Source organism: Martes martes, assembly GCF_963455335.1.
Source record: "Martes martes genome assembly, chromosome: 10".
In the NCBI taxonomy this organism is placed as follows: Eukaryota; Metazoa; Chordata; class Mammalia; order Carnivora; family Mustelidae; genus Martes; species Martes martes.
In genome coordinates, this window is record NC_137898.1 from 91,359,104 (window position 1) to 91,383,602 (window position 24,499).

General features: G+C 48.2%; 2 protein-coding genes across 5 annotated transcripts in view; both read right to left on the bottom strand.

The window, feature by feature from the left end:
* ST14 (ST14 transmembrane serine protease matriptase) overlaps positions 1–8,867 on the bottom strand; it is a 39,933-nt gene extending 31,066 nt beyond the window's left edge. The window contains exon 1 of the mRNA XM_080816930.1: positions 8,527–8,867. Coding sequence (XP_080673056.1) covers positions 8,527–8,607 — 81 coding nt within the window. The 5' untranslated portion in view covers positions 8,608–8,867. The remainder of the gene's footprint in view (positions 1–8,526) is intronic.
* A 13,634-nt stretch (positions 8,868–22,501) lies between these two features.
* APLP2 (amyloid beta precursor like protein 2) overlaps positions 22,502–24,499 on the bottom strand; it is an 82,014-nt gene continuing 80,016 nt past the window's right edge. For all 4 annotated transcript variants that reach the window (XM_080817453.1, XM_080817452.1, XM_080817455.1 and 1 more), the window contains one exon: positions 22,502–24,017. In XM_080817453.1, the coding sequence (XP_080673579.1) occupies positions 23,916–24,017 (102 nt within the window). In that variant the 3' untranslated portion in view covers positions 22,502–23,915. The remainder of the gene's footprint in view (positions 24,018–24,499) is intronic.

Sequence of the window (24,499 nt, forward strand, 5' to 3'; positions counted from 1 at the left end):
AACGAGAGAGCCATGAGGGGAGGGCAGCGCCATGCAACTCTTTTCATTCTTTCCTCAACTTCTCACTGAACCCGCCTTCCGATTTCACAGGCTGATGTTTTTTGTTTCTTGTTTTTTTTTCTTCATTTACTTCATTTTTTTATTGGGAGAACTAGGTTTAGGTGCAGTTATATGAAATAACTCAAGGAGATATCCCTTGTACACTCTGCCCAGTTTCCCCCAACAGTAACGTTTTGTAAAATTGTATCATAATACCACAAGGCCGACATAACCCAATGATGCAGCGTTCTCGTTCTACACAGACTCACTGGTGTGTGTGTGTTCAGTTCCTTCTAACTGATGGCCAGGGAGGGGGGTCCTCCAGCCGCCACCCTTCTGTAGCCACGCCCCCCTCCTCCCTGCCCCCTCCCGGCTCATCTAGCCTCCTATTCTAATGTCGTCCTTGCAAAAAAATGTCATAGAAATGAATCATCCAGGATAAAATCTTTCAAGATTGCTGGCTTCTTCCACTCAGCAAAATTCCCTGGAGAATCCTTTGAGTCATCGCAGACACCAGGAGCGTGTTCTTTTTATTGCCGAGTAGTATTTCACGCAGGCACCACGGTCTGTGCAACAGCTTTTCCGTTAACCCTTTTTAACAGCTGCCTCGGGACACCCAGGGATCTGCAGAAGGCAGGGAAAGCCCCAGCCCACCCGCTTCCTGGAACTGACTAGATTCCCAAAGCCACGTCAGGCACGTTTAGAGAGCAGTAAACGGAAGGGTCAGTGTGAGTGAGAGGCTTGGAGAAGCAAGGAAATAAGCAGGGCCCTGAGGGAAAGGCACCGGGAAGCCCAAGTCCACAGTCAGGGGCCAGAATCCCAGTGGTGCAAGAAGAAGTACAGGAAAGTGAAAACCTAGAAATGTGTCCTTGGAATCACATTCCTAGAGCTGGGACGGGCTGTAGACACCACGTCATCTCCCGTGCTCCCAGGGCCATCCCTTCCAGTCGGGGGGAGGGGATAGTATTTTCCTTTCCTGCCAATCTTAGGAAGCTCTCTGGTCAGCGTGATCAGCGTCACAATAACCCTGCACATTAGCACTGCGATAGAACCAGCCCTTGACTCCAGACGCAGCCCTGCTCCGAGTCTGCTCCTGATCCGGCTAAACACGTTCCCCTCAATGATTCAAACGATGTGTTTTCTAAACCTCTGGCCATCTGCAACCTCCCAGGTAGCAATATTCCCATGAAGATACAGTGTCCAGATTTCAACAGCATAATGCAAACAGGGACCGGCATGGTCTGCACAGCGGCTGTTTGTCAATTACCTCCTTTATCTCGATGGCTCAATTTCCATTAATCGTCCAATAATACATTCAATTAACACAAATACTAAAAATAAATAATAATAAAAGATAATATAGCCACTTGATGAAAGCTTATGCAGCAATCAAAAATGGATTTTCAAAGGGTAGGTAATACCATGAAAAAACTCTTAAGATACAATGTTTTGTGTTTTTTAAGATTTTTTAAAAATTTTTATTTATTTCTTTGACAAGAGAGAGAGAGCACAAGTAGGGCAGCGGCAGGCAGAAGGGGAGGGAGAAGGAGGCCCTCTGCTGACAGAGAGCCGGATGTGGGACTCGAACCCAGGACCTGGGATGATGACCTGAGTCAAAAGCAGACACTTAACCAACTGAGCCATCCAGGCATCCTCTAAGCTACAGTGTTAAATGGGGGAAAAAAAAAGTCAAAAAATATATAGGTACTTCCCATTCCTCTAAACTCAACTCTGGTGTCTCCTCTGAGAGGCTCCCAAGGAGGACCCTTCCTCCCTGTTTTAGTCAGGTGACTTCTCAAGGGTTCGCTAGCACCCCAAACACCCCTCAGTCCCAGCCTCTCACCGTCTCAAGGTCAACCACCTGCTCTTTAAGGATGGTAGAAATGGGCTGTCTTGTTCCACGGTCCCAGCATGGGTCAACACAATTAATAAATGTATGACCCAGGGGTATCTGAGTGGTTCAGTCAGTTAAGCTTCTGCCTTTCCACTCAGGTCATGATCTCAGGGTCCTGACCCAGCATCAGGCCCCCTCCTTGTCCCTCTCCCTCTGCCCCTCCGCCTGCTCATGCTGGGGCTTTCCCTCTCTCTCTCACTCTCTCTCAAATAAATAAATATATATATATATATATATATATATATATATATATAAAATCTTAAAAAAAAAAGAAAAAGACTGTGGGAAAATATAAGCCAAACTATTTATAGGGGTTATAAAACCCAGGGGAAAGAATTTCAGAGGTCTTTTGCTTTCTATTTTGCATATTTCTATATTGATTGATACAAACAAACAAACAAAAAAAAAAAAACCTTCCTAACTTCTGTATTCAGAAAAAGAAGCACCTTTTTTCTTTCTGAGAAATGCATAAGCAATACCAAATTATTAAAATGCCTTTCTAGGGCACTTTCTCCCACTTCTCAATTCTTTTTATTTATCTGAGTTATCCAACTTGTCTCTAAATATGTATATCTTAATCTTCTTAATAATAATTTTAAAGGGTATAACCAAATACAAATATGGGGAAGGAGGAATTTCCTTTACATTTTAGGGAGCCACAGAACATGTCTGGCTTTTAGTGAGCTTGCCGTTGACTCAAAATATTGGCTCTCCCGTGGTGCCCTGCTTGTTTCTCCCCCATCTCCTCACATCCCAGCCGTGGGAGGGAGGTGGTTTCTGTTTCCAGTGTTAGGGCGGCGCATGGCATTTACTCTGAACGAAGATGGACACAATTCCCGACACCCCACCACACAGGCTGTCCAGGTCCTTCTGACTCAGAATTAAGTCATCCGAGGTATTGGCCTTTCCCTCCCAGGAGGCTGTCATCTACAAAGCTGATAAGCAAATGCTCCAAGACTTCACCAGAATTGTTAGTAAACAGTGGGGCGCCTGGGTGGCTCAGTAGGTTAGGTGGCTGCCTTCAGCTTGGGTCATGATCCTGGGGTCCTGGGATCAAGCCCTGACATCGGGCTCCCTGCTCAGCAAGGGGCCTGCTTCTCCCTTTCCCTCTGCTGTTCCTTCTGCTTGTGCTCTCTCTCTCGGTCAAATAAATTAAAAATAAATGAAAAAAGAATTGCTAGTAAACAAGAAATGGCCCAGAACCCAGGAACAAGGCCGGAGCAACCCCCAGGTATGGCACAGAGTGACGCTGTCCATGAAAGGACCCTCTTAGGCTCAGATCAAATCTACCAGACCTCACCATCTTCCAGCCCCAGCCTCCACCATGCTAAGCTGATAGACGGCTTGTACAGCAGTTCCCCAAGACACAAACTGTCTCCACAGCAAGGAACTGGATAAAACATACACATATGGTAGAGCAGGTAAGAGCAAATCATAAACAACCTGAAGTGTTGGCTTGGGTAGGTGAATTTTTGCCTTCTTCATTTTAAAACTGCCTTTATAATTGTAATCATGTGTATAATAAATAAGGCTACACTTTGTTCAAAGCCTTGTTGAAATCACATCTCCTGCCAGTCTCCTGGTCCACCAGATGAGTAACCTCATCAAAAGCGGAAACCAGACGAGTCTGATGTGAGAGGTTTTTGTGGACTTGTGTTGGCGCCTGGTGCTCACCACTCTCTATTTAATGACGTGTTCCAATATTTTGCTGGGGATATGCATCAATCGCCATCACCTTTGGAATACAACTGTATAATGGCTTTGCGGTTAAGATCTAAGCTTTGAAGTCACACAGATAGATCTAGGTTTGAACCTTGGTATACCTCTAATTGCCTTTGGGCCATTATGCAAACCTTTTGAGCCTCAGTAGTCTCATCTGTAAACTGGGCTTTTTTTCCTTTAGAGTTGCTGTGAGGAGAGAGAGAGATAATGAACTGAAATATACACGTTGAGCGATGGGTAGAAATGGTTGTAATCCTATTCCGCTCTACCTTTACACTAACATCACCAAGTCAGAGAAACAAAGGATCCGATATTTTGACCAGTTCACTAACTGTCCCAAGGATTTTAAGGATTCTGTTGCTAAGCCTGGACAGACTACGCGAATTCAGAAAATACGAGATTCCAAACCAGAAATTTTAGTAGACCTGCTTCTGGAAAAGTTCTTAACAAAGAAAAAGGGGGCAATTACTGTCCGAGAACAAACCCCAAGCACCTTCTCACCACGGCCAGCCTGAGTGAGGGTTCTCAGGGAAGCCCAGAAGTTCCCATTCCCATCTACGAACTGGCCATGATAATTACGGTAAGCCCCCAGCATCTCAGAAACGCCCTGAGAAGAGAAATCCAGTCTCTACCCAAATCAAGCTCATTCTTACCCTCAGTAATCCACCTAGTCCTGAGCGCACTGTCTGACACTCCAGCAGGCCAAGGAGAACACAGCAGAGCCAGACTCACTGGCTTCAGATTCCAATCCCACTACTGTTTCACTCTGTGACCTCAGGCAGGTTACTTAGCCTCTCTGTGCTCCACCTTCCTCACCTATGAAGGGGTAATAATAATACTAAGAGGTATAATACATGGTCTATGCTCACCAAATGCTAGCAATGATCTAAACACTCCAATACTATATGTACAATGTCAGAAGCAACATCTTCAGGCCTTGGGCTGAGGCGCTGGGTCACACTCTCTTCTTCTAAGAACAGACTTTCTCTCTTAGGAGAGACATGAGCCAACAGTCTGGGTAGGACCAGAGGCCAGAGAAGGAATTGACACCAGAGGAACTCGAGCACCACGGTGGCCACCAGCCACGGCCACCGGCCATGGCCACTGCCACAGTGCAGGCAGCCACACCCCCTGGGGCCACAGCATGAGAGGTCCAAGTGGGGAGGGGGGCTGTAATGATGGGGCACTACCACCAATAAGCCGGCTCTGGACAGACCCCCTCCACCCCCACCGGGGACTGTCCCATGGATTTAGAGGCCCGGGGCTTCTGACTTGGGCCTCTACCAAGCTAGGATTGTCTTCTCTGCCTCAGTTTCCCTAGATCCTAAATGAGGCCATGGAGGTCCAGGTCTTCCCAGAACCGGAGGCACCCTGGAGTAGGCAGCCTCCCTGTTCATTCACAGCACCCAGGAGATGAGTCCCCACCTAAAGAACCATCCTGGTTTCCCAATGCCCACACTCCCTGCTCTCCCCTCACCCCCTGCATACCCCTTCTCGGCACAGGGGCCTCTGAGAGAGCCTGGCACATGCTCAAGAGAACCCGGAAAGAAGGAAGTTGTTTTAAAGTCTGGCGGGGGGGGGGGGGGGCGGCGGTAGGAAGAAGGGAAGAAGGAGTCAGTTCCATGGGTCTTGGGCTCACAGTTCCTTCCCCACAGAACCCACATAAAGGGTGTTCTTGTTTCCCACAGCTCCTCAGAGAGAGTCCCTGTGTTCAGCAGGGCAGGCCGGCCCTTCCGGGAGGCCAGTGCCCCAGTGCCAGCCAGGGTTCCGGGCCTCTGCACAGGCCTCCTACCAAAATCCAACCCGTGTGATGTGTGCACCACGCTGCAACTTACAAAGGGCTGTGATGTAAAGTATCCCTGTTAATTCTTGCAACAAATCTATCACACACATGTCATCCCCATTTTATAGTCATAGAAACTGAGGCTTAGACATTAGGTAACATCTCCAAGATCTCCTGCCAAAGTGGAGGCACCAGGTCTTGGCTACATCACGTTGGACACTCCCGCCACCACATCACGGACGGCCCCATGCCCCAATTCCCCTACCCCTACCCTTCGAGCCTGGGTTAGATGCCTCCTAAGTGTCCCCTGCCCCCACCTGGGCTTCTCTGGAATCTAGTGCTTACCATACATACAGAACTTAATTCCCTGTATTCCACACTATACCGGGTGTCCCCTGCAGGCAGGGGCTCTCTGACCGGGGTTTTTCTCGTGTTATTTTCCAGAACCTGGCACGTGCTCAGTCAGTGGGTATCTAATAAGTATTCATTACATGGATGAGTGAATGCGTGACCAGTTCACAAAGAGATGACTCTCTGAATTGCCAGAGTTGTACAGCCTAGCCCCCACACCTGATTTCCCAGTTCGGGTCTCCATGTGCCTCGGGGATACTGAGTTCTACCCAGGCCACTCCTGACCTGAGAAGGCACCAATGGACGTCAAAGCACTTTTATAGCTCTAGCAAAGATTCAACAAGGGCCTGGACACTCAGTGAGGCAGGCTTCCCAGTTATCACTGGTGGCCATAATAATTGGCATCTTTACACTAGCTATCATGGAGGGAGGGTTTACACAATCCCCAGACACAATGCATACGTCAGTAGGGCCCTGGGGACAGTAGGGAACGAACACTGTGGTGGCCACTTCCTGCTTGATGGGAACAGCTTGGGGTGGGGCGAGGCTCACCGTCATCGGCCTTGGGAAGGATGCAGCCAAATATGAGAACCTCCAGACAGAGACTTTCTCCATCCATGCAGGAATGGAAGTAGCCAGAAAATGGCATTCAAAAGCAACAGTCCCCCAGAGGGGCTCAGCATGACCCCTCCAGGCTCTGCTGACACACAGGGCAAAACCAGGGACAGCAGCTGCACCTCCTGGTCGGGGAGGTCAAGGCCAAGTCAACAGACCCTGACTGCAAACACTGTAAGGTGATCCTGGGAATGAGATTTCTGCTAAGGCATGGGGCGGGAAGGAGTATCTGAGGACCTCCTGGAGAAATGGAAATGAGCTTTGGGAACAGTCGGCTACTTTCTTCAGGATACGCTGCATCATATCTAATTTTTACGCATGTCTCTCAGCACGACACTCAGGATTGTGACTTCCTTAAGGGAAGCAATTGTATCTTATTTGTCTTTGAGAACCCTCCCTCCAACAATTCCTGGCCTGGGATTAGGTACAGAGTTGGTTCAATGGAGCTTGGCAGGAGAAATGACAGAGTGATCCGTGTGAAGGAAAATCACAGAATCAGAGGTGAAGGGGAAAACCCAATGCAAGAGAGAACGTGTGAGCTTCACAGAAGATGAGAAAACCAGCAGGGACCAAGGGGGAAACTGTTGTGGCTCCAAGGGGAGCATGGAGACGAGCCCCAGGCCTGGCCCCTGGTCTGGAGGGCATGTGGGTGGCCGAGCAGCACAGACAAGACTATGGAATCCCAGAAGGGGAAGTTGAGGGGGAAAAAACTCGCCCTGAAATAGCAAATACCAAACAGTAGGCCCTCAGCTGAGGAGGCAGGAGGCTCGAACCCCAGGAGGCGATTATCAGGGATTCATAAACATGGCAGTTACAGAAGCTAAAATAAAAGGTATACTGGGGTCGAACTGGCCTCAGGCAGTGAGGCTCAGCAGGAACCCAGTCCCAAGCCTCTAGGCTGGCTGCCCTGTCGGTGCTTCCTTCCACACAGGAAGTGAAATGTGGAGAAAACAAGAGCCAGCCTTGGTGGCTATTTGGGGTCCGGCTAACCACAGCAGCCCCAGGATCTGGCCTTCTGCAAACTCCCTAAGTCACTAGGCCACTTGGAGAAAAGGAATTGATTTCAGAAAGCTACAAATTTTAGCCTGACGTGGAGCAACGGCCACAATGTGGGCCAGTAGATGTTCCTGGACGAGGACAGGAGAGAAAGTGAGAGCTGATGGTGCAGAGCCCCCATCATTTGTGGAGGGGAAAGCTCCTTGCAAAGGGAGCCCTGCCTCTCAGCGCCCGCTCACTGTCTGCTGTGAGCCGGAGTTCACTGGCATTTTGGGAAACCAGGGTTCCAGCCAGACGGAGGTAGAGTCCTGGTTGCTAGTTCCGCCTGGGCGCCGCCACCTAAGGGTGTCCTTCAATAAAGGAACAACCCATCCCCAAGTCTTCGCACTAAGGTTTAACATCCTTGAGATCCTTCAAGAGGTCTTTCATTGTTTTGTCTGTCTAACAGGAGCTGCTGGCTTTGGGATCTTCCAAAAGGCTCAAGATACATGGTCTCACATCCCTTCCCAGAGAATCACCTTCCCAAAGGGCTCCATTCCCTCTTGGAGAAGCCCAGGGAAGCCCAACCCTGAAATCGTTAGCACCTTAGCACCACCTTAGCTCTGGTCTCCCAGTCGCCCTCGACAGAGGTCGCAAAATGCCTTTTGACCGGGAAGGAAAAAAACAAACTCCCGCAGAGGCTCTGGCTCCGAAGCACCCGAAACCTCCCTTCCTCACCCCAAATCACCGTGCCTCCACCCCTGGTTCTTTCCAGGTGTGCAGTAAGAGCACGGAGTTAATGGAGGAACTGAGATGGAGCCCCTTTTTTCAGGTCAGGGAAAGGACGGGGGAGAGATTCGGCGTCTCCAAGGACCTGCGGGCTGCCGCCTCCACCGTGGCCGGCTGGCGCGGGGCAGGGCTGGTACCAAAGGTCCGCCAGGCACCCGCCGAACAGGAAATTCCACCTGCCGGGCCGGCCAGCGCCCGGGCCACAAATGGGCAATGGAGCGGTTCCCTTTGCCAAGACAAAGCGCGGCGCTACAGCGCCCGGGGCCCTAGGCGCCCGCGCGCAGCGCCCAGCTCCCGGCCACTCGGGGTGGCTTCCCGGGCCCCGACGACGCGCGCGAAGCCCGCGCCCCTCTCCCACCTCAGGCCTCGAGCTGTACTTGAGTCCCGCGCGGAGGTCCTTGGAGCCCCCTCCGCCCTTGCGGGCGCGATTGCTCTTCATGGTCCCGGTGGCCGGTCGCGAGTCTCAGAGGCGTGGTCCCCGCGGGCGGCTGGCTCCCATCGCCGTCGGGGCGCGGGGGACGTGAAGGGCGCGCGGCGCGCGAGGGCGCACGGAGCTCACGGGGGCGCGGGGCGCGCGGGCTGCGCGGGGTCGCGGGGCGCGCGGGGGACCGCGGGGCGCGGGGGGCGCGGAGCGTGCGGAGTTCCGGTCGCAGCCCGGCGTGCCGGCCGCCGGCGGTCGCTCTCGCCCTCACTCTTCCTGTCCCGGGCAGGTAGTTTCAGGGTGTGGCCTCCCCGGGCCCGCCCCGCCGCCCGGCCGCCCGGCCGCCTCTCCGGCTCACCCCTCCCAGGCCTGCCGCCCCCTCGCCCGCTCCCGCCCGGCGCAGAGCCCCGCGCCGCCTCCTCCCCTGGGGAGAAGGGAAACAGCAGGCCATGGCCCGGAAGGTGAGGGACAAGTAAGACTCAGCGACCTGCGTGGTGGTGGCCATTAGCATGAACCGTGCCCCGCCCGTGTGGGCCCAAGGTGAGTACTTAGGAGCAACGAGAGTGAATCCACCGCTCTCTTCCTCTCCTAGAGGTGACACTTTGCGCCGGGAAACAACCCTTCCATCCACCTCCCTGATGCCAGCCATGGTTTCTCTCCCTCTCTCTGGCGTCCCTGTGCAGTCTCTACCTTGCTCTATGACTAGGTCTCAATTATAACCCTCCAAACCCAAACAAAAACCAGAACTGCTCCTTGACCCAGCCTCCCCCTCCAGCCACGGCCCTCCTTCCCGGTGCCCTGGCCATGGCCGTTGCTGCCTCTTCCCCTCTGCTGGGAGGCCCTGACTGGGATGTGTGTCCAGCTGTCCCTGGCTGGGGGACCAGAGACTCCAGCTGCTCCACCAAATGCAATCTTACCGGCTCCCTGCATCCTTCACCTCCTCCCCACATCGCGTACTGACGGATCCCATCCTCAAAGGCTCACCTTCCCTGGATTCTGGTCCTACTTTCTGGCCCCTAAAGGTCAAGGTTCCCAAAGTTGTCTCTTCAGCCTTCCTTCCTACACTTTCTTGACATCTCATCTCCTCTAATGGCTTCAGGTAGGTAAATCTGCCTTTCTAATATTGACGTCATGAAGGACTGCCTTTCTGCATTAAAAATAGCTGGGGAACTTCTCCATTTGTGTTCTACCGGTATTACACAGGCAACAAATATAACTGAGCACATGCTATATGCTCAGCGCTGTTGTAGGTGCTGGGAAACAAGAATAAACAAAATAAAAACCCGTGCTTTGCAATCAACAAGCCCCAAACTTCCTTCCCAGGCTTGACCATCTTCCACGCGTTCCTCGGGCTGTAATAGTAGTCTCCTAGACTCAAAATCTTGGAATTATCTTTGACTCTCTATCTTTTTACACCTTGTATCTAATTTGTTCCAAATCTGGCCAAGTCTTTCTCTCCAAGACCTGATAGGGATAGCCCTTTCTTTCCTCCCTCCTTCAAAGACCCCTTGAATACAAGCCCTCATCACCCATTTCCTAGATTTGTATAAGAAATCTTACAGGGATCTCCTGTCTCCAATCTGCTCCCCTCTGATCCCTCCTGCACACAGCGCCGTTGCCCTTCCTAAGACACAGCTTTTGTAAAACCTTCCCTGTCTTTTGGATCAAATCCATCCTCCTTAGCATGGCTCTCACAGTGTCACCCGTCTCCCTTTGCAACCTTGTGCCCACCATTCCTGTTTGGACCCAGTCTCTGCAAGCAGACCTCCCAACATGTGCTCCTCTCCTAATGCCCCTCGTGCACAGAAAAGCCCTTCTCCTTCACACCCATCTCTGCACATGGGGGCAGAGTCGCTCATGGTAGTCATGAGTGTGTTGTCATTGTTCACGGGGTGTTTTTAGTTTTCTGCCTTCTGGGCACGGGCTAGGATTGCACTCCCTCCCCCTTTGAAGTCAGGTGTGGTCATATGGCCAGCTGTGGACAAGGAATTGTTAAATGAGGAGGTAAACACCACTTCCAGGTAGGAGTGTAAGGAAGGAATACACAGTGCCATGCCCTCTTCCCCAGTGAAGTACGTGTTCAGATAAGACCTCCGCTCACCCGGTGATCCGAAACGGCTGCAGTGAGCAGAGCCTCTTGCTGATTGACAGGGCTTTGGCTGCGGAGACTGAATGGGAAGCCAGCTTTGGGGACAGTAGGCCCCTGGGAGTTGAGGGTTGTTCGATATTGCGGCAAGCCTAGCCCACCCTAATCTATGATCTCCTCCGTGAGGCTTTCCTTCCCTCTAAACCAGGACTGGGTCTCCTTGGACCTTTTTCATGGAATGCATCACCTTTCCTTGGCATTTCTGTCAGTGTCTCACACACCTTTGAGTCTCAGAGCCCAGATTGCACCAGCGCAATCACTCGGGGCAATTTAATAAATGGGAAATAAGTCTGCCACTGCCCGCAGAACGCATTCCAAAGCTACCTAGAAGATATCAAGAATAATTTCCTGCGTATCAGGACGTGGTCACCAACGGTTCTTTGTAGGCACTGGGGTTACGAATGACGCGACAGGCTTCAGTTAGTGTGGGTGATTGACAGTAAGCCAGATCCAAGGCGAGAGAAGTGAGACGGCGTGCATGGAGCTAAACTCTGCTCTTTTTTTGCAAAAGGAGTGTTTCATCTCACCTCCGAGGTTCCTAGAGCATCATCTCTTAGTTCCTAGAGCTAAGAAGTGCCTTGCCCACGGAAGGCCCACAGAGAAGGTACCATGGAACGCAATACACATACAAGGCATTGACTCTTATTCCAGATTACGAGGAGGCCATGCAGACCGAGACCCTTCTCTGTGGTCACTGTCATGTCCGTTTACATTAAACTAATCCTCATAAAATTATACTAAGTGAGATAAGTGTTTTTATTCCCAAATTATAAGCAAAGAAAGCCAAGAGCAGGCAGCGTAGAGGATGTAGCCAGGTTCTCACACTCTGAAGGGGTAAATCCAGACTCAAACTCAGTCGGAGACCAGGGTCATTCGTCGGCCTCAATGACCAATCACACAGCCTCCATCATCCCCCAGCTCGCCCCAGACACTCCCACTCCAAAGCTGCCAGCCATGCCATGGGTCAGTCTTTCTCATACTGACCCCAGGACCCTGTCTGCTGGGGAAGTCAGCTCCATGTCCCTGGGACACCCCCCACCCCGGCCACCTTTCCAATTACCCCACTGTCCTTGGGGCCAGAGCCACTTAGAGCTTGTACAAGTGTGGACCTGACCACAGGCCAGAAAACAGGTTTCAGCTGGTGATACTGTGGGAGACAGTGGGGCCACATCCGATAGACCCAGCCCAGCCCCAGTTTAAAATCACAGAGCGCTGTTCTGGTCCAAGATGGCAAGCACAGGGGGGCAAGCGCTGCTGAAGCGGATTGTGCCAGGCCTGCAGGCCAATCCCACCCCTGCCAGGAGAAGTTTGCAGACAAGGAGTGTGGGGCGTGGGGGAGGTTTGGCATGACCAGGGTAGAGTGGGGTGAACCAACTACGGAGCCATCATCTGTGAATGTAGCCACATCTTCTGGAACAACGGGGTTGATTGGCACCTACTGCCACCTTGGGTTTTGGGCTGCTGCGGCTCTAGCCATTCCCTGTGGAAGGTGGAAAGGCGCTTTCTAAATACGAGTTTTTAGTAGCCAACGGGTGATTCTGCCTTCTCCCCGCACGACCACTTCACCCAACCCCACTTTTTCTCCTTCTCCTGCAGAATTCCAAATTCAGCTGAATTATCACTCTGTGGAACTTTCTCCAGGCGTATTAATCTCTTCTTCCTCAGTTCTCCCAGAAATCCGTACACTCCAACACCAGAGCTTGCATTAGGGGCCATTTGGTTGTCCTGGTCCACGGAAGAGCTCTTTAAATGTCGTTGCAGGACGGAATGAGCGAGGACCGTCCATGAAGCTGATGGGAATTTTAGGGTATCGAGCCCTTGCCCCAGCTTCTATTCTTGGGTTTCTTCATGTACAGTTTAAGAATAAGAGTATTTACCTCATATATCATGATTTTATGAGAATTAGACCTAATGGGTTTACTGTAACAACATAGGGTTACACTCGTCGCTCTGTCACATACAGCGCGCTCTCAGGAAGTCGACCTGACACAGTGATTGTAGAGGAGGGTCTCGGCCCGCATCTCTTCCTCTTAATCTGGAGCGGCATTAAAGGCACTGCATGCAAATTGCATCCAAATGATAGCACCCAGTGCTTCCTATGTCAGGGTGTTTATGGGCTCCATCAGATAAGTGGTGTTCTAGGAAGCCAGGAAGCAACATGAGACACTCCTTTCCTAGCAGAACAGCAGGTTTTATTTTTATTTATTTATTTATTTTAGGCAAGCTGTAGGCCCGGTGTGGGACTTGAACTCACGACCCTGAGACAAAGAGTCACATACTCTAATGACTGAGCCACCCAGGCACCCCTTTCTCAAGTATGATTTTTTTCTTTTTTGGAGGGAAGATTACTTCGTACATGGTGGTATGTTTCCATCTGGCTGGTGTCTTGTATTTCCAGCTTCATGCTTAGATTCTAAATTCAGAAAATGTGGAGAGTAATGTTTCAGTTTGTTTATTTACTGACTGAAATACCTCTGTAGGGCGAAATTTCCCATCTACGTGGTTACCCATGGGGGTAACATTTGTATTGGAAAAGAAGGATAAACGCCCAAGTCTTTCCCTTTATTTGGCAGTTTTCAAAATAGTTAATTCCCTAACATCTTCCAAAAGGACCAATTGGTGTTTGTTGGCTTGTTTTTGTGTTATTATGAATTCTTGGATGTTTAAACATATGTATTATGTTTTGGTTCATTGTCATTTTATGCTTAGTGATGTTCACGTTGTCCTCTCTTTGAGGAACGGGAGCCTCTTCTTTTTCTTTCTTTCTTTCTTTTTTTTAAGTCGTCTCCATGCCCAGCACGAGCCCACCATGGGGCGGAACTCGTGACCCTGAGATCAAGACTTAGCTGAGACTGAGAGTCAGACACTTAACCGACTGAGCAGGTGCCTCGAGTGGGAGCCTCTCTAATTGGCTGGGACTTCTGACTCAATTCTACTCATCTTTGATCATTTATTTGCTTTCTGGTAAGAGTTCCCGGTTCTTCTTATATACTCATTCCCCGCGCAGATAGGCAATCGGCCATTTCTTCAAGACATCCTACTGTCCTTTTTAGTGACAAATGGTATTTCAAGACAATCACTGGGGCACAAGGAATATTTATGACTACTAAGTTGGTCACTGCTTCGGGGGCTTTTGGTGATGGACAAAGCTGGGAGTTTTTAAAAGAGATAAAATACCCCAAAAAATAAAATTAAATTTTTAAAAAGACAGAAAATACCCAACAAATTCATCTGCATATTTCCAATGCAAATTTGGGACCACCAGCTATCGACGGAACTTATTCTTGTATCTGTATTTTTTCCCCCACACTGAGTCCTCGTTCCCATGTCACTTTTTTTCTTTTGCCCGATCTTCATTGTTGAATGACGGTCACAAGTACAATTTTCTCATTAGAGTTCAGTGACTTTGTTTTTAATGGAGTTTTTGTCAACTTGCCAATTTATGAACGACATTATACTCTAGCTAATTTGAGAGAAGATACAAAGAGGCAATTATTAAAAGATTCTTAGGAAGTTCATAGAATCTCTGGGAGGGCCAGAGAGGTAAGAGGAAAGGAGACAGCCAGGAACTAGGCCAGTCACCGCATAAGGAAGCCCCCCAACCCCCACTGGGTCTGGGGAGATAGCGCTACAGCTCTGTCCCAGTGAGACTCGCCTTGCAGGCCAGTACCCCCCACCACCTCCTGCTGCCCCAGAGCTGCCTGCCTCTACTGTTACTCGAGCCAGAGAGTGACCTGTGTCCTTTCTTTGTTCCTTCTTGAATAAGTCTCCTGTGAGTGCATCTCATTGGCAGTCCCAAGTTAGGTCTGTGCCCTACCTACAAACCAGCTGAAAAGTCAAGTTCTGTTTCCTGTCTTGGGTAGGCAGGACTTTTAACATGGAAATCCTCCAAATAAAGGAGGGCTGCTCGAAAGATACCCTGGCGTCTATAAACTAGGCAGTTGCAGGTGTTCTGAGCTGGTCGTCTGGAATGTGCCCTCGGAGCCTTTCTGAAAGGCATTTTATTCACCCCAGGCTACTACTTATTTGATGCTCTGTCTAGACAGCATCATTGAGCACTTTCTTCTGTCTGACTTCCCCTGCCCTATCCTTATCACCCACATATCCAAGTTCACCCCTTCTTCCATCTGGTGTGTGGAGCTATGCCCCAGCCCACTACTCTTGACCCACACCGCTGCATGGGGCCTCCACAGGCTTTTTCGAAAAATCAAAGTACCCTGACTCATTTGCTTACATTCTGAGTTCAGTGCTCATGGGTCTACTTAAAGGAACTCAAGTTTTAATCAACTAATGTAAGCATATGCGCATGTGGCTTTAGAGATTCTTGCAAAATATTACCTTCACTGCAATTAAGTAAACTACCAGCACTTCAGGTACAGAACAAGAAAATGTCCACGTTGACATTTCTACTCCCAAGACAAACTCTTCAATGGCCACAATGGCCTGATGGTTACAACAGTTATCATCGATTAAGAAGTTGGTTGAAAGGTTCTAAATCATCGAGATCGTGGATTTACATCTACTAATAATGATATTCCTCACTCTAAGTGTGTGTTGGGCCTTGAGATGTTAACAAATATTGTGAAGCCAATGTGATCAATGAGACTTAAAAATTAAATGTCCTGGGTGGCTCAGTTCGTTGGGCGCTAACTCTTGACCTCAGCTCTTTTTTTTTTTTTAAGATTTTATTTATTTATTTGACAGACAGAGATCACAAGTAGGCAGAGAGGCAGGCAGAGAGAGAGAGAGAAGCGGAAGCAGGCTCCCCGCTGAGCAGAGAGCCCAGGACCCTGGGATCACGACCTGAGCCGAAGGCAGAGGCTTTAACCCACTGAGCCACCCAGGCACCACTCTCAGCTTAGGTCTTGATCTCAGGGTCATGGGCTCAGGCCCTGCAATCAATCAATCAATCAATCAATCAATATCCACTACATGAAAACAAGCCACTGCATTCTTTTTAGTTCTTAAAGTCATGCAATACTCAATTTAGTAATTTACAAAGTTTCATTAAGGAATGATAAATGTACAGCCTGAGGTTCTTAATTACAGCAAAGACACTATAGAATCACTTTTTCAGAATGGCTGAAATAATACAAAGAAAACAGCAGGCAACACTATAATCCATTCTTCTGTCAGTAAATGCTGTTGGAAGAGTCACAGGCTTGAAGAAACAAGCAAAAAAAACAATGTTAGTGTATGGAAGCTTTGGATGGAAGTACAGATGTTTCTATCACAGCCCAGTTTATGGCATAGTATTTACCAGTTGTTTCATTTTATTTTTTTTTAAGATTTTATTTATTTGCCAGAGAGAGAGAGAGAGAGAGAGAGCGCGTGCACACACGAGCAGGGGGAGAGGGGACAGAGGGAGAAGCAGGCTCCCTGCTGAGCAAGGAACCTGAAGCCGGAATTGATCCTGGGACCCTGGGACTGTGATGGAGCTGAAGGCAGATGCTAAATGACTGAGCCACCCAGACATCCTTTGCCAGTTGTTTTAATCATGAAGTACACAAATACTGTCTCTTGAGAGGGCCCTATGTCCCGGAGAAGATATATTTTCAAGGTGCGTTTTAGGTTTCAATAACATAATAATACCTGGGGAGCCTGTCTACCTCAAAGAGAAGAGCACGCTACTCTTGATCTCAGGGCTGTGAGTTTAAGCCCTATATTGGGTATAGAGAAAAAAATAAATTTAGAAAGATAGCTCTCGGAGAACCTGGGTGGCTCAGTCGGTTAAGCGTCCAACTCTTGATTTTTTTTTTTTTAAAGATTTTTATTTATTCAGGGACAGAGAGAGATCACAAGTAGGCAGAGAAGCAGGCAGAGAGAGAGAGAGGAGGAAGCAGGCTCCCCGCTGAGCAGAGAGCCCGATGCGGGACTCGATCCCAGGACCCTGAAATCATGACCCGAGCTGAAGGCAGAGGCTTAACCCACTGAGCCACCCAGGCATCCCCAACTCTTGATTTTGACTTAGGTCATGATCTCAGGGTCATGAGGCTGAGCCCTACATTGCGCTCCTAGCTGGACGTGGAGTCTGCTTAAGAGTCTCTCTCTCCCTCTCCCCATCCCCTCAATCCCTCTCTCTAAAAAAAGAAAAAAAAAAAAGATAGCTTTTTTACTTTAATAATACCTAACATTCACTGAGCACTTGCTCTGCCCTGGGCACTGGTCCATGTTTCAGAGCTTTACCTGTGGTCACTCACTCCTAACCCAATGCGGTAAGCACCATCACCATCCCCATTTTTTCCCATGGGGAAACCAAGGCACAGAGCAGTTAGATAACTTTCTCAAAGTCTCCTAGCTAGTAGGTGGCCAAATTAGGAGAAGAGCCAGGCAGTTTGGACTTCAGAATTCCTACATGTAGCATTATAGTTGCCTCTTAAATTTTATCTGTGTTTTATGGGGAAAATGGATTATGAAAAATCTCAGAAAATATAATGCTATTGGATTGGTTGCTTTGGTTAGAATAAAGAAATATATCCAGATAAAGTTCTGGTGCTCGCCCATGTGAAAACCTTAAATGCACAGTATGTTACAAAATGTCTTCAATGTAGTTATTTTGATAACAATCAGGAACACTTAAAATATGGAAGCATCTTTGCAATATTTTAAAATAGGATTAGAAGTGACCAAGAAAACATTTTGTCCCACGCAGAGATTTGTCTTGCAACAAAGTATTTAAAAAGTTGTTGAACTTAAAGATGTTGCAGTTTGTTGGTAAGTTTCTTAAGCTAAAAACACCTATTCCAATTTTCTTTCTTTCTTTTTTTTTTTAAGTAAGCTCTTGGCCCATCATGGGGCTCGAACCCACGACCCTGAGACCAAGCATCACATGCCGTTTGACTGAGCCAGCTAGGCACCCCCTGATTTGCTTTTTCTAAAGAAGCTCATGCTATGGAGAAATTTGAGAACAAAAATCTAGAGAAGTTTCCATCACTAGGTTATTTTGTTGTGGACAGTGATGTCTCCCCTTAAAGACCTCTTTGTATACCTAAACTCGGAAACAGAATTGACAGATCGACGGTGCTGTAAGAGGCAGAGCCAAAGGGCGCACTTCTCATTCCAGACTGTATGAGGTGTCTCTCTTGGCTTTTTGCTTTCTTAAACAGCTTTATTGAGGTTAATTGACAATCAACTTCACCCATTAAAAGTGTTCACACTTGTGCATATGTCCAATTTATATACCCATAAAACCATCACAACTGATCAAGAACTCTCGGGGTGCCTGGGTGACTCCATCGGTCAGGTGTCTGCCTTCAGCTCAGATCCTAGGTCCTGATCTCTGGGTCCTGGGATCGAGCCTCCCATCAGGCTTCCTGCTCAGCAGGGAGTCTGCTTTTTCCTCTCCCTCTGCCCTCTGCTTAGGCTCTCTCTCAAAAATAAATAAAATCTTTAAAGAAGAAAAGAACTCTTTCAGCTTTGATAGCTATTAAATGATGCAACAAATGGACCTTGAGCCAGACTTGTAATTGCTCTACTTCTAAGTGTTAAAACACAATTTAAAAATAAATATGGAGGAGCATAACTCTCCCCTCCTTAACTGTGGGTGGCACGTAGTGACATCCTTCCAACAAGGGAATGGGGGTTGGTGAGAGTATCTTCCTGGGAGAGATACTGACAGAGCCTGCCCCAGCCGGGTGAGCAATGTGGTAAGTGATAAGTCATGGGGACGGTATGTACCCTTGACATGGTGTGATGAGCATGGCACTTCGGTGTTCCTCCCCCATAAAACAGAACCCCAGGGTCTTACCATGAGAGAAACATCAGACAAACCCCCAGTAGAGGGGCATCCTACAAAATACCTGACCAGCACTCCTCAAAACGGTCAAAATCGTCAAAGACAAGGAAAGTCTGCAAAACTGCCATAGTCGAGAGGAGCTTAAAGACACACACACACACACACACACACACACACACAACTAAATGGGACATGGTATCCTGAGACAGAAAAAGGACATCAGTAAAAACTAAGGAAACCTGAATCAACTATGGACTTTGGTGGCAAGAGAATGAAAGTGATCACTTCACTTGCACCAAAGCTTGTAATATTTCCTGGACCCAAGAGGCTCTATTAAATAACATTTGGAAAAAAATAATTCTGTCTTTTTTTATGCTTTCCAAGTTTCTGTTTATGACTTTATATATATCTAATTTTAAAATAACTATACATATAGGGCACCCATCAAAAATGTGTTCCGGATGGGTGTTGGTCTTCTAACCAGAGCCACCGACTTCAGTATCTTAAGTTCATTTGGACCTGGGTTAACTTAGCCAAAGAATTTCTGAAGATGCTCCAAGCCATGCCCCGTCCATTTCAAGGATCCAGAAACAAGTATCTGAATTGATTATGTCTCTTCTCCCATCCTCTGCACATCTTGGCTTCTCCACTGCGGTTTCCCGCTAACAACCTCCAATTTTCAAGGAGTTCTAGACTTAAGTGTCTCCGGACAGAGTACTCCAAGGCACTATGCTCTTATTTTATTTTTTTTTTAAGATTTTATTTATTTATTTGACAGAGAGACAGAGAGAGAGCATGAGAGGGGAGAAGGTCAGAGGAAGAAGCAGACTCCTTGCTGAGCAGGGAGCCCCATGCGGGACTCGATTCCAGGACTCCGGGATCATGACCTGAGCTGAAGGAGTCGCCCAACCAGCCGAGTCACCCAGGCACCCAAGATGCTCTTATTTTAGAAGAACCACTTTACCTTTTGTCCCAGAGGGAAGAACCTGCTGCACATACCACAGACTTTGGTTCTGCACTCAAGAGCACCGTGACCTTGTGGTCATGCTTCAGCTGTGAAATGAGAAATGCCATGAGGGCCTTTCTAGTTCCTTCTGTCCATTTTCTCCATGTCCATCACTTCTAATGAGTGAGGTGAGACAGTAGGTTGCTTGAGAGGGAGCCTCTGGGCTTCCCCCCAATCTGAGAGACTCGTGGCCTCCTCATCAGTGTCTCCCAGTGTAAGGGTATCAGTGTGACAGCAGGTGAAACCAGAGGAGGCCGCCAGGACACCTGCGCTGGCTCTGAACTTGACTGCTGGGTTCCGATTTGTACCAGAGCAGACAGGGAAATAGGAGGACCAAAGTCAGCTGGGAGCTGCTGGCATCGGAGGCCGACAAGGTGGGCAGGGCCACATTCCTCAGAAGGCAGAGCTGAGTCACCAAGGCAGAAACCAGGCTATGAGTAAGTTTCTCTCGGTCCCCAAACAGAAGCCGGGGCCACCAGGGAGCGGAGTGGAGCTGGCCGAGGGTGAGGCCGGCTGGACAGTCCGGGCTGGACACACGCCTCATTGCCATGGGCGTTTCCTTTCAAAATGAAAAAACAGACTCTTTCTAGCTACTCTATCTGGAGATCTGTATCAGTCCAAGATGAGGGAGGTATTTGAGCTCATTGCCAGCACATTTGAGTTTAACCCACCTGCCTCTTTACCGACCCTGTTTGAGCAACGGATGTGTAAAGGGAAACACTGCAATGTTCACCCGCCCCAAACTCCCCGGGGCCCATCGTCAACAGGAGTGATGGCAATGAATCAAAGTCTTACTAGCTGACCAGCTGGATGGGTCCTAGTCGACTGGCACCAGCCTGTGGGGTGACCCCAGGGACCACTGTCCTCCAGGACCAACGTGCAGCGAGCCAGAGAATTACTGTAATGGCGCTGAGCTTGGATCTCTGCTCCCTCCCTTAGCAGCCGAAAGACCTCAGCTCTCTCCAAGATAAGAATACCCACGCTATAAAGGTTAAGACAATTAAAGGAGGCTGTGCCTGTAGAGCAGCTAGCAGATGGCAGGCCCAAAAATAAATGAAACTGGTCTGTTCGATCTGGAACCAGATAAGGAATGCTCCGTCTACATTTTCCAGCTGATACTGCAGAAGGTCAAGTGACAATATTTTGGAGATCACTCTGCCAGAAGCTCGCTTTAAGAATTAAAAGTTTCGGGGCACCTGGGTGGCTCAGTGGGTTAAGCCTCTGCCTTCAGCTCAGGTCATGATTTGAGAGTCCTGGAATCGAGCCCCACATTGGGCTCTCTGCTCAGCGGGGAGCCTGCTTCCCCCTCTCTCTCTGCCTGCCTTTCTGCCTACTTGTGATCTGTCAAATAAATAAAATCTTTTAAAAAAAATTAAAATTTTGGGGTGCCTGGGTGGCTCAGTTGGTTGGGTGGGCAACTGCCTTCGGCTCAGGTCATGATCCTGGAGTCCTGGGATTGAGTCCCACATCCACCTCTCTACTCAGCAGGGAGTTTGCTTCTCCCTCTGACCTTCCCCCTTCTCATGCTTGCTCTCTCTCTCTCTCTAATAAATAAAACCTTTAGAAAAAAAAAAAAAAGAATTAGAAGTTTCGGTTTTTTTCATGGCTTTCCTGGCAGCAATCAGAGTAGTCAACGGAGGAAGAAGAGGCAGACAGGGAAGTGCCGATGGTTACAAAGCAGCAGCCTGTTCAACAAGTGTGTCCCACGGTGCTTCCTGGCCCCAGGTTTGTAAGATACACGGTCATTATATTCGACCATCCTAAGCAAGATGCATGCACCATGTATGAACACACGAATGTTTACAGACATACATGCAATGTTACCTTCACTGCACTATGCATGTAAACCAGCATTATGGTCATCTGGGGTGAGGACTCTAACATTAGCCCCTGAGTTTACTCTCACACACGTAGCCAGACACTAAAAATATTTAAGACACCAGTGAAAACCACCCCAGCCGCAAAGCGCTGTAAGCAGAGGTCAGAGAAAAAAACCCCTTCAGTGAGAAAACAGCACCTCCTAGTGGCAGGTCGTTAAAGAAACAGAAGTCAAGGCTAGAAATACCTCTCTGAAAATCCAGCCACAAGCCCGACTCATTGTTTCCAGTTTCAAAAAGAAGTCTCATATTAATAAATATCAGTAACCCAAATTCGAATTTTGTTGGGCAAAACGCTCGGCTAACTTTCCCTCTTACTTTTTTAACTAACCATGATCAAATGAATGATTGCTACACATTTACAGGAAGTCAGTAACAGGAAGTCAATAGTAATTTAAAGAAAACTTTAAAAAGTGTCATGTGTAAACTCAGACCTGTCTTTGTGAAAAGGGATAAGAGAAATAGTAAACTAAAGCAAGCAGCTCTTCTGAAATTTTAAACTTACAAAATTCACCAAAAAGGCTGCAAGATAAAAGCAAAGCAAGCCCTCAGATTATAGACTGAAACTACATAGGAAATTTTGAAGAAAAAATCAGAGAAGTCCGACCAAATTGGCATTTTAGAAAACATAAAACATGGTGGAGGAAATTAAAGGAAATAATAATGAAAGAATAGTTCCCTTGGTTTTCATTTTTTTAATATATTTTTTAAGATTTTTATTTATTTATTAATTTGTCAGAAGCAGCACAGCACTACAGGCAGAGCAGGCAGAGGGAGAAGCAGGCTCCCTTCTGAGCAAGGAGCCTGATGTGGGACTTGATCACAGGACCTTGGGATCATGACCTGAGCTGAAGGCAGACACTTATACGACTGAGCCACATAGGCGTCCCAGTTTTCATAATCTCTACACTCAACTTGGGGTTCACCACACTGACATCAAGAGTCACTCACTCTACTGACTGAGCTTGCCAGGAGCCCCTCCCTTAGTTTTTATAAATGAAAAAATGGAATTCAAGCCTAAGAGCCAACTTGCTTGAGTGGCCAGATTTCTGTCCCTGTGGCAGAGCTTGGAACCTTCTAGGGAGGGCAGAATGGTTACCGCGATCACCACGGATTAACACCATGCCAATGAAAACAAGGAGTCTTGGTGGAAGTTAAAGTATTTATTGATGTGTTTCAACTGTACATTCTCCACAAATCAGATTAAGGAGTTTGTAGGTGAAGTTTATCTGTGCATAGTGGGAAGACATATGGATAAGGAAGGAGGGGGAAGAAAGGAAAAAAAAAAAACCTAAAAAACAAAAAAACGGTCACAGGGAAATAGAAAAAAATACACCACAGGTTACCAGAACCTCCAGACTAAAATAAAAAAAGGGAAGAAAGAAAAAACAGAAAAACCGTGAGCATCATCAACTATACAAGCATCACAAAGACTCAGGTGAAGGAAACAAAATCTCCAAAGCTTTCCACGGTGTCTACAGAGCATTTCGTGTACAATGTGGAATATGCTCCTTGCACATAAAGCCAGCCCCACACCTGTCTCCCGGGGTGGGGTGGGGTAGGCGGAGCAGGGAGGGCCACCCAGTACTGAGGTCTTCTCTGAGCAGCTGGGAGGCAGCTGCCAGGAGGGGGTGGCCAGGGAAGTCAGGATACAACAGGGAGGGGGACAAGGCTCAGTGCCTCGGGGAGGGGGGGGATATGTCCAAAGAGGAAAAGACAGCACGTGTGGACATGACTGGGAGGGAAGTGAGTAGTAAAAAGCTACGGTCAGTCAACAGCAGACAGTGGAAGAACGTCCTATACAAACTACAGGCTAATTTCCGTGGAAGAACTGGACTTAGAAGGAAAGCAGTAGTGGCTGCCCTAATCTGTATACAGTAGGCTCCCTAAAAGCCGCCGAACCCGATGCTTTCAGCCTCCTGGGTGACACCAAGGTGCCCAGCACTGGGAACACCAGACTTCCAAGAACCTGGTCCTCTGACACAATTTTGCGAGGGTCTCATGATGTGCTTGAATGGTCAATGACGGTTCCCGATCACATTTAGTTTCTGGACAACTTTCTGGAAGCTAGCTCATTAGAAAAGGGAATACTGCCTTAGTTTCTTCTTCTTTTTTTTTCCCCCTAAGAAAAACCAGGACAGTGAATGAGCCTTAAACAGTGATTCATACAATGCAACTGGGATGGCCTGCACAGACAGTCTATCACTGAAAACCAACATTGTCCATTTACAGAGAGCATATGTGAGACAATACAATAGAAGTGGGATTTCTGATTAATTTAAAAAAAGAAAACTACATCAGTCAAATATCTGCAATAGATCATTTTTTTTTCATTTAAGGTTTATATATCATATAGTTATATTAACATTTTTCACCCATTTAAAAGAATGGAAATTGTGATTCTACAGTAGTACTTTATAGTCTTAATGATCCAGGAGGTCCGAATGGAAGCTGGAATCCTCTGGGAGCAACTGCCGGGCAGGAGCTGCTCCCAAACGCCGGGCCTCCCTCTCCTGGCCCACCTGCAGCGCCCACTCCGACCAGCGCCGTGCTTCCTCCCGCTTAGATCTGCATCTGCTCTAGGTATTTGTAGGTGGGGTTTTCATAACCATGGTTCTGCATCTTGTTCAGGTGACGCTCCTCTGGGGTGAGCATCGGGTCAACCTGGAGGAATGAAAACGGAAGATCACCTCACTGTCCCAGAAGAGAACCGCACAGGCGATCGGAAGACGAGAGCTGTGGAACCAAAATCTACCTGGTGTCCAACTGCCACTGGGCACAGCAAACCAGAGCTGGTGGCAAGGACACAGGAGGAGGAGGAGGAGAAGGGGGTCAAAGAGGCTGCTGAAACCTGTCCTAAAAGCCGAGTCTGAGCTGAAGAAAAGAGTGAACTGAGTTCCCTAGCAGCACAGCATCAACCAAGTCTTGGCTGCGCCACTAACTGTTCGGGACAGCCTCAGGGGGCGATCTCTGTAAAATAAGGACTGGGGACCACATGATCTCTAGGGTCTTGTCCAGCTCAGAAATTCTACTACTAGGCAAGTATCCAGCAGGAGGTGAAACCAAGTCACTAAGACACGTCTGGACTGATTTTCCAGAGCACATCACATTCCTTACTTATTGTATTCATTTTCTGGAACCAAGAA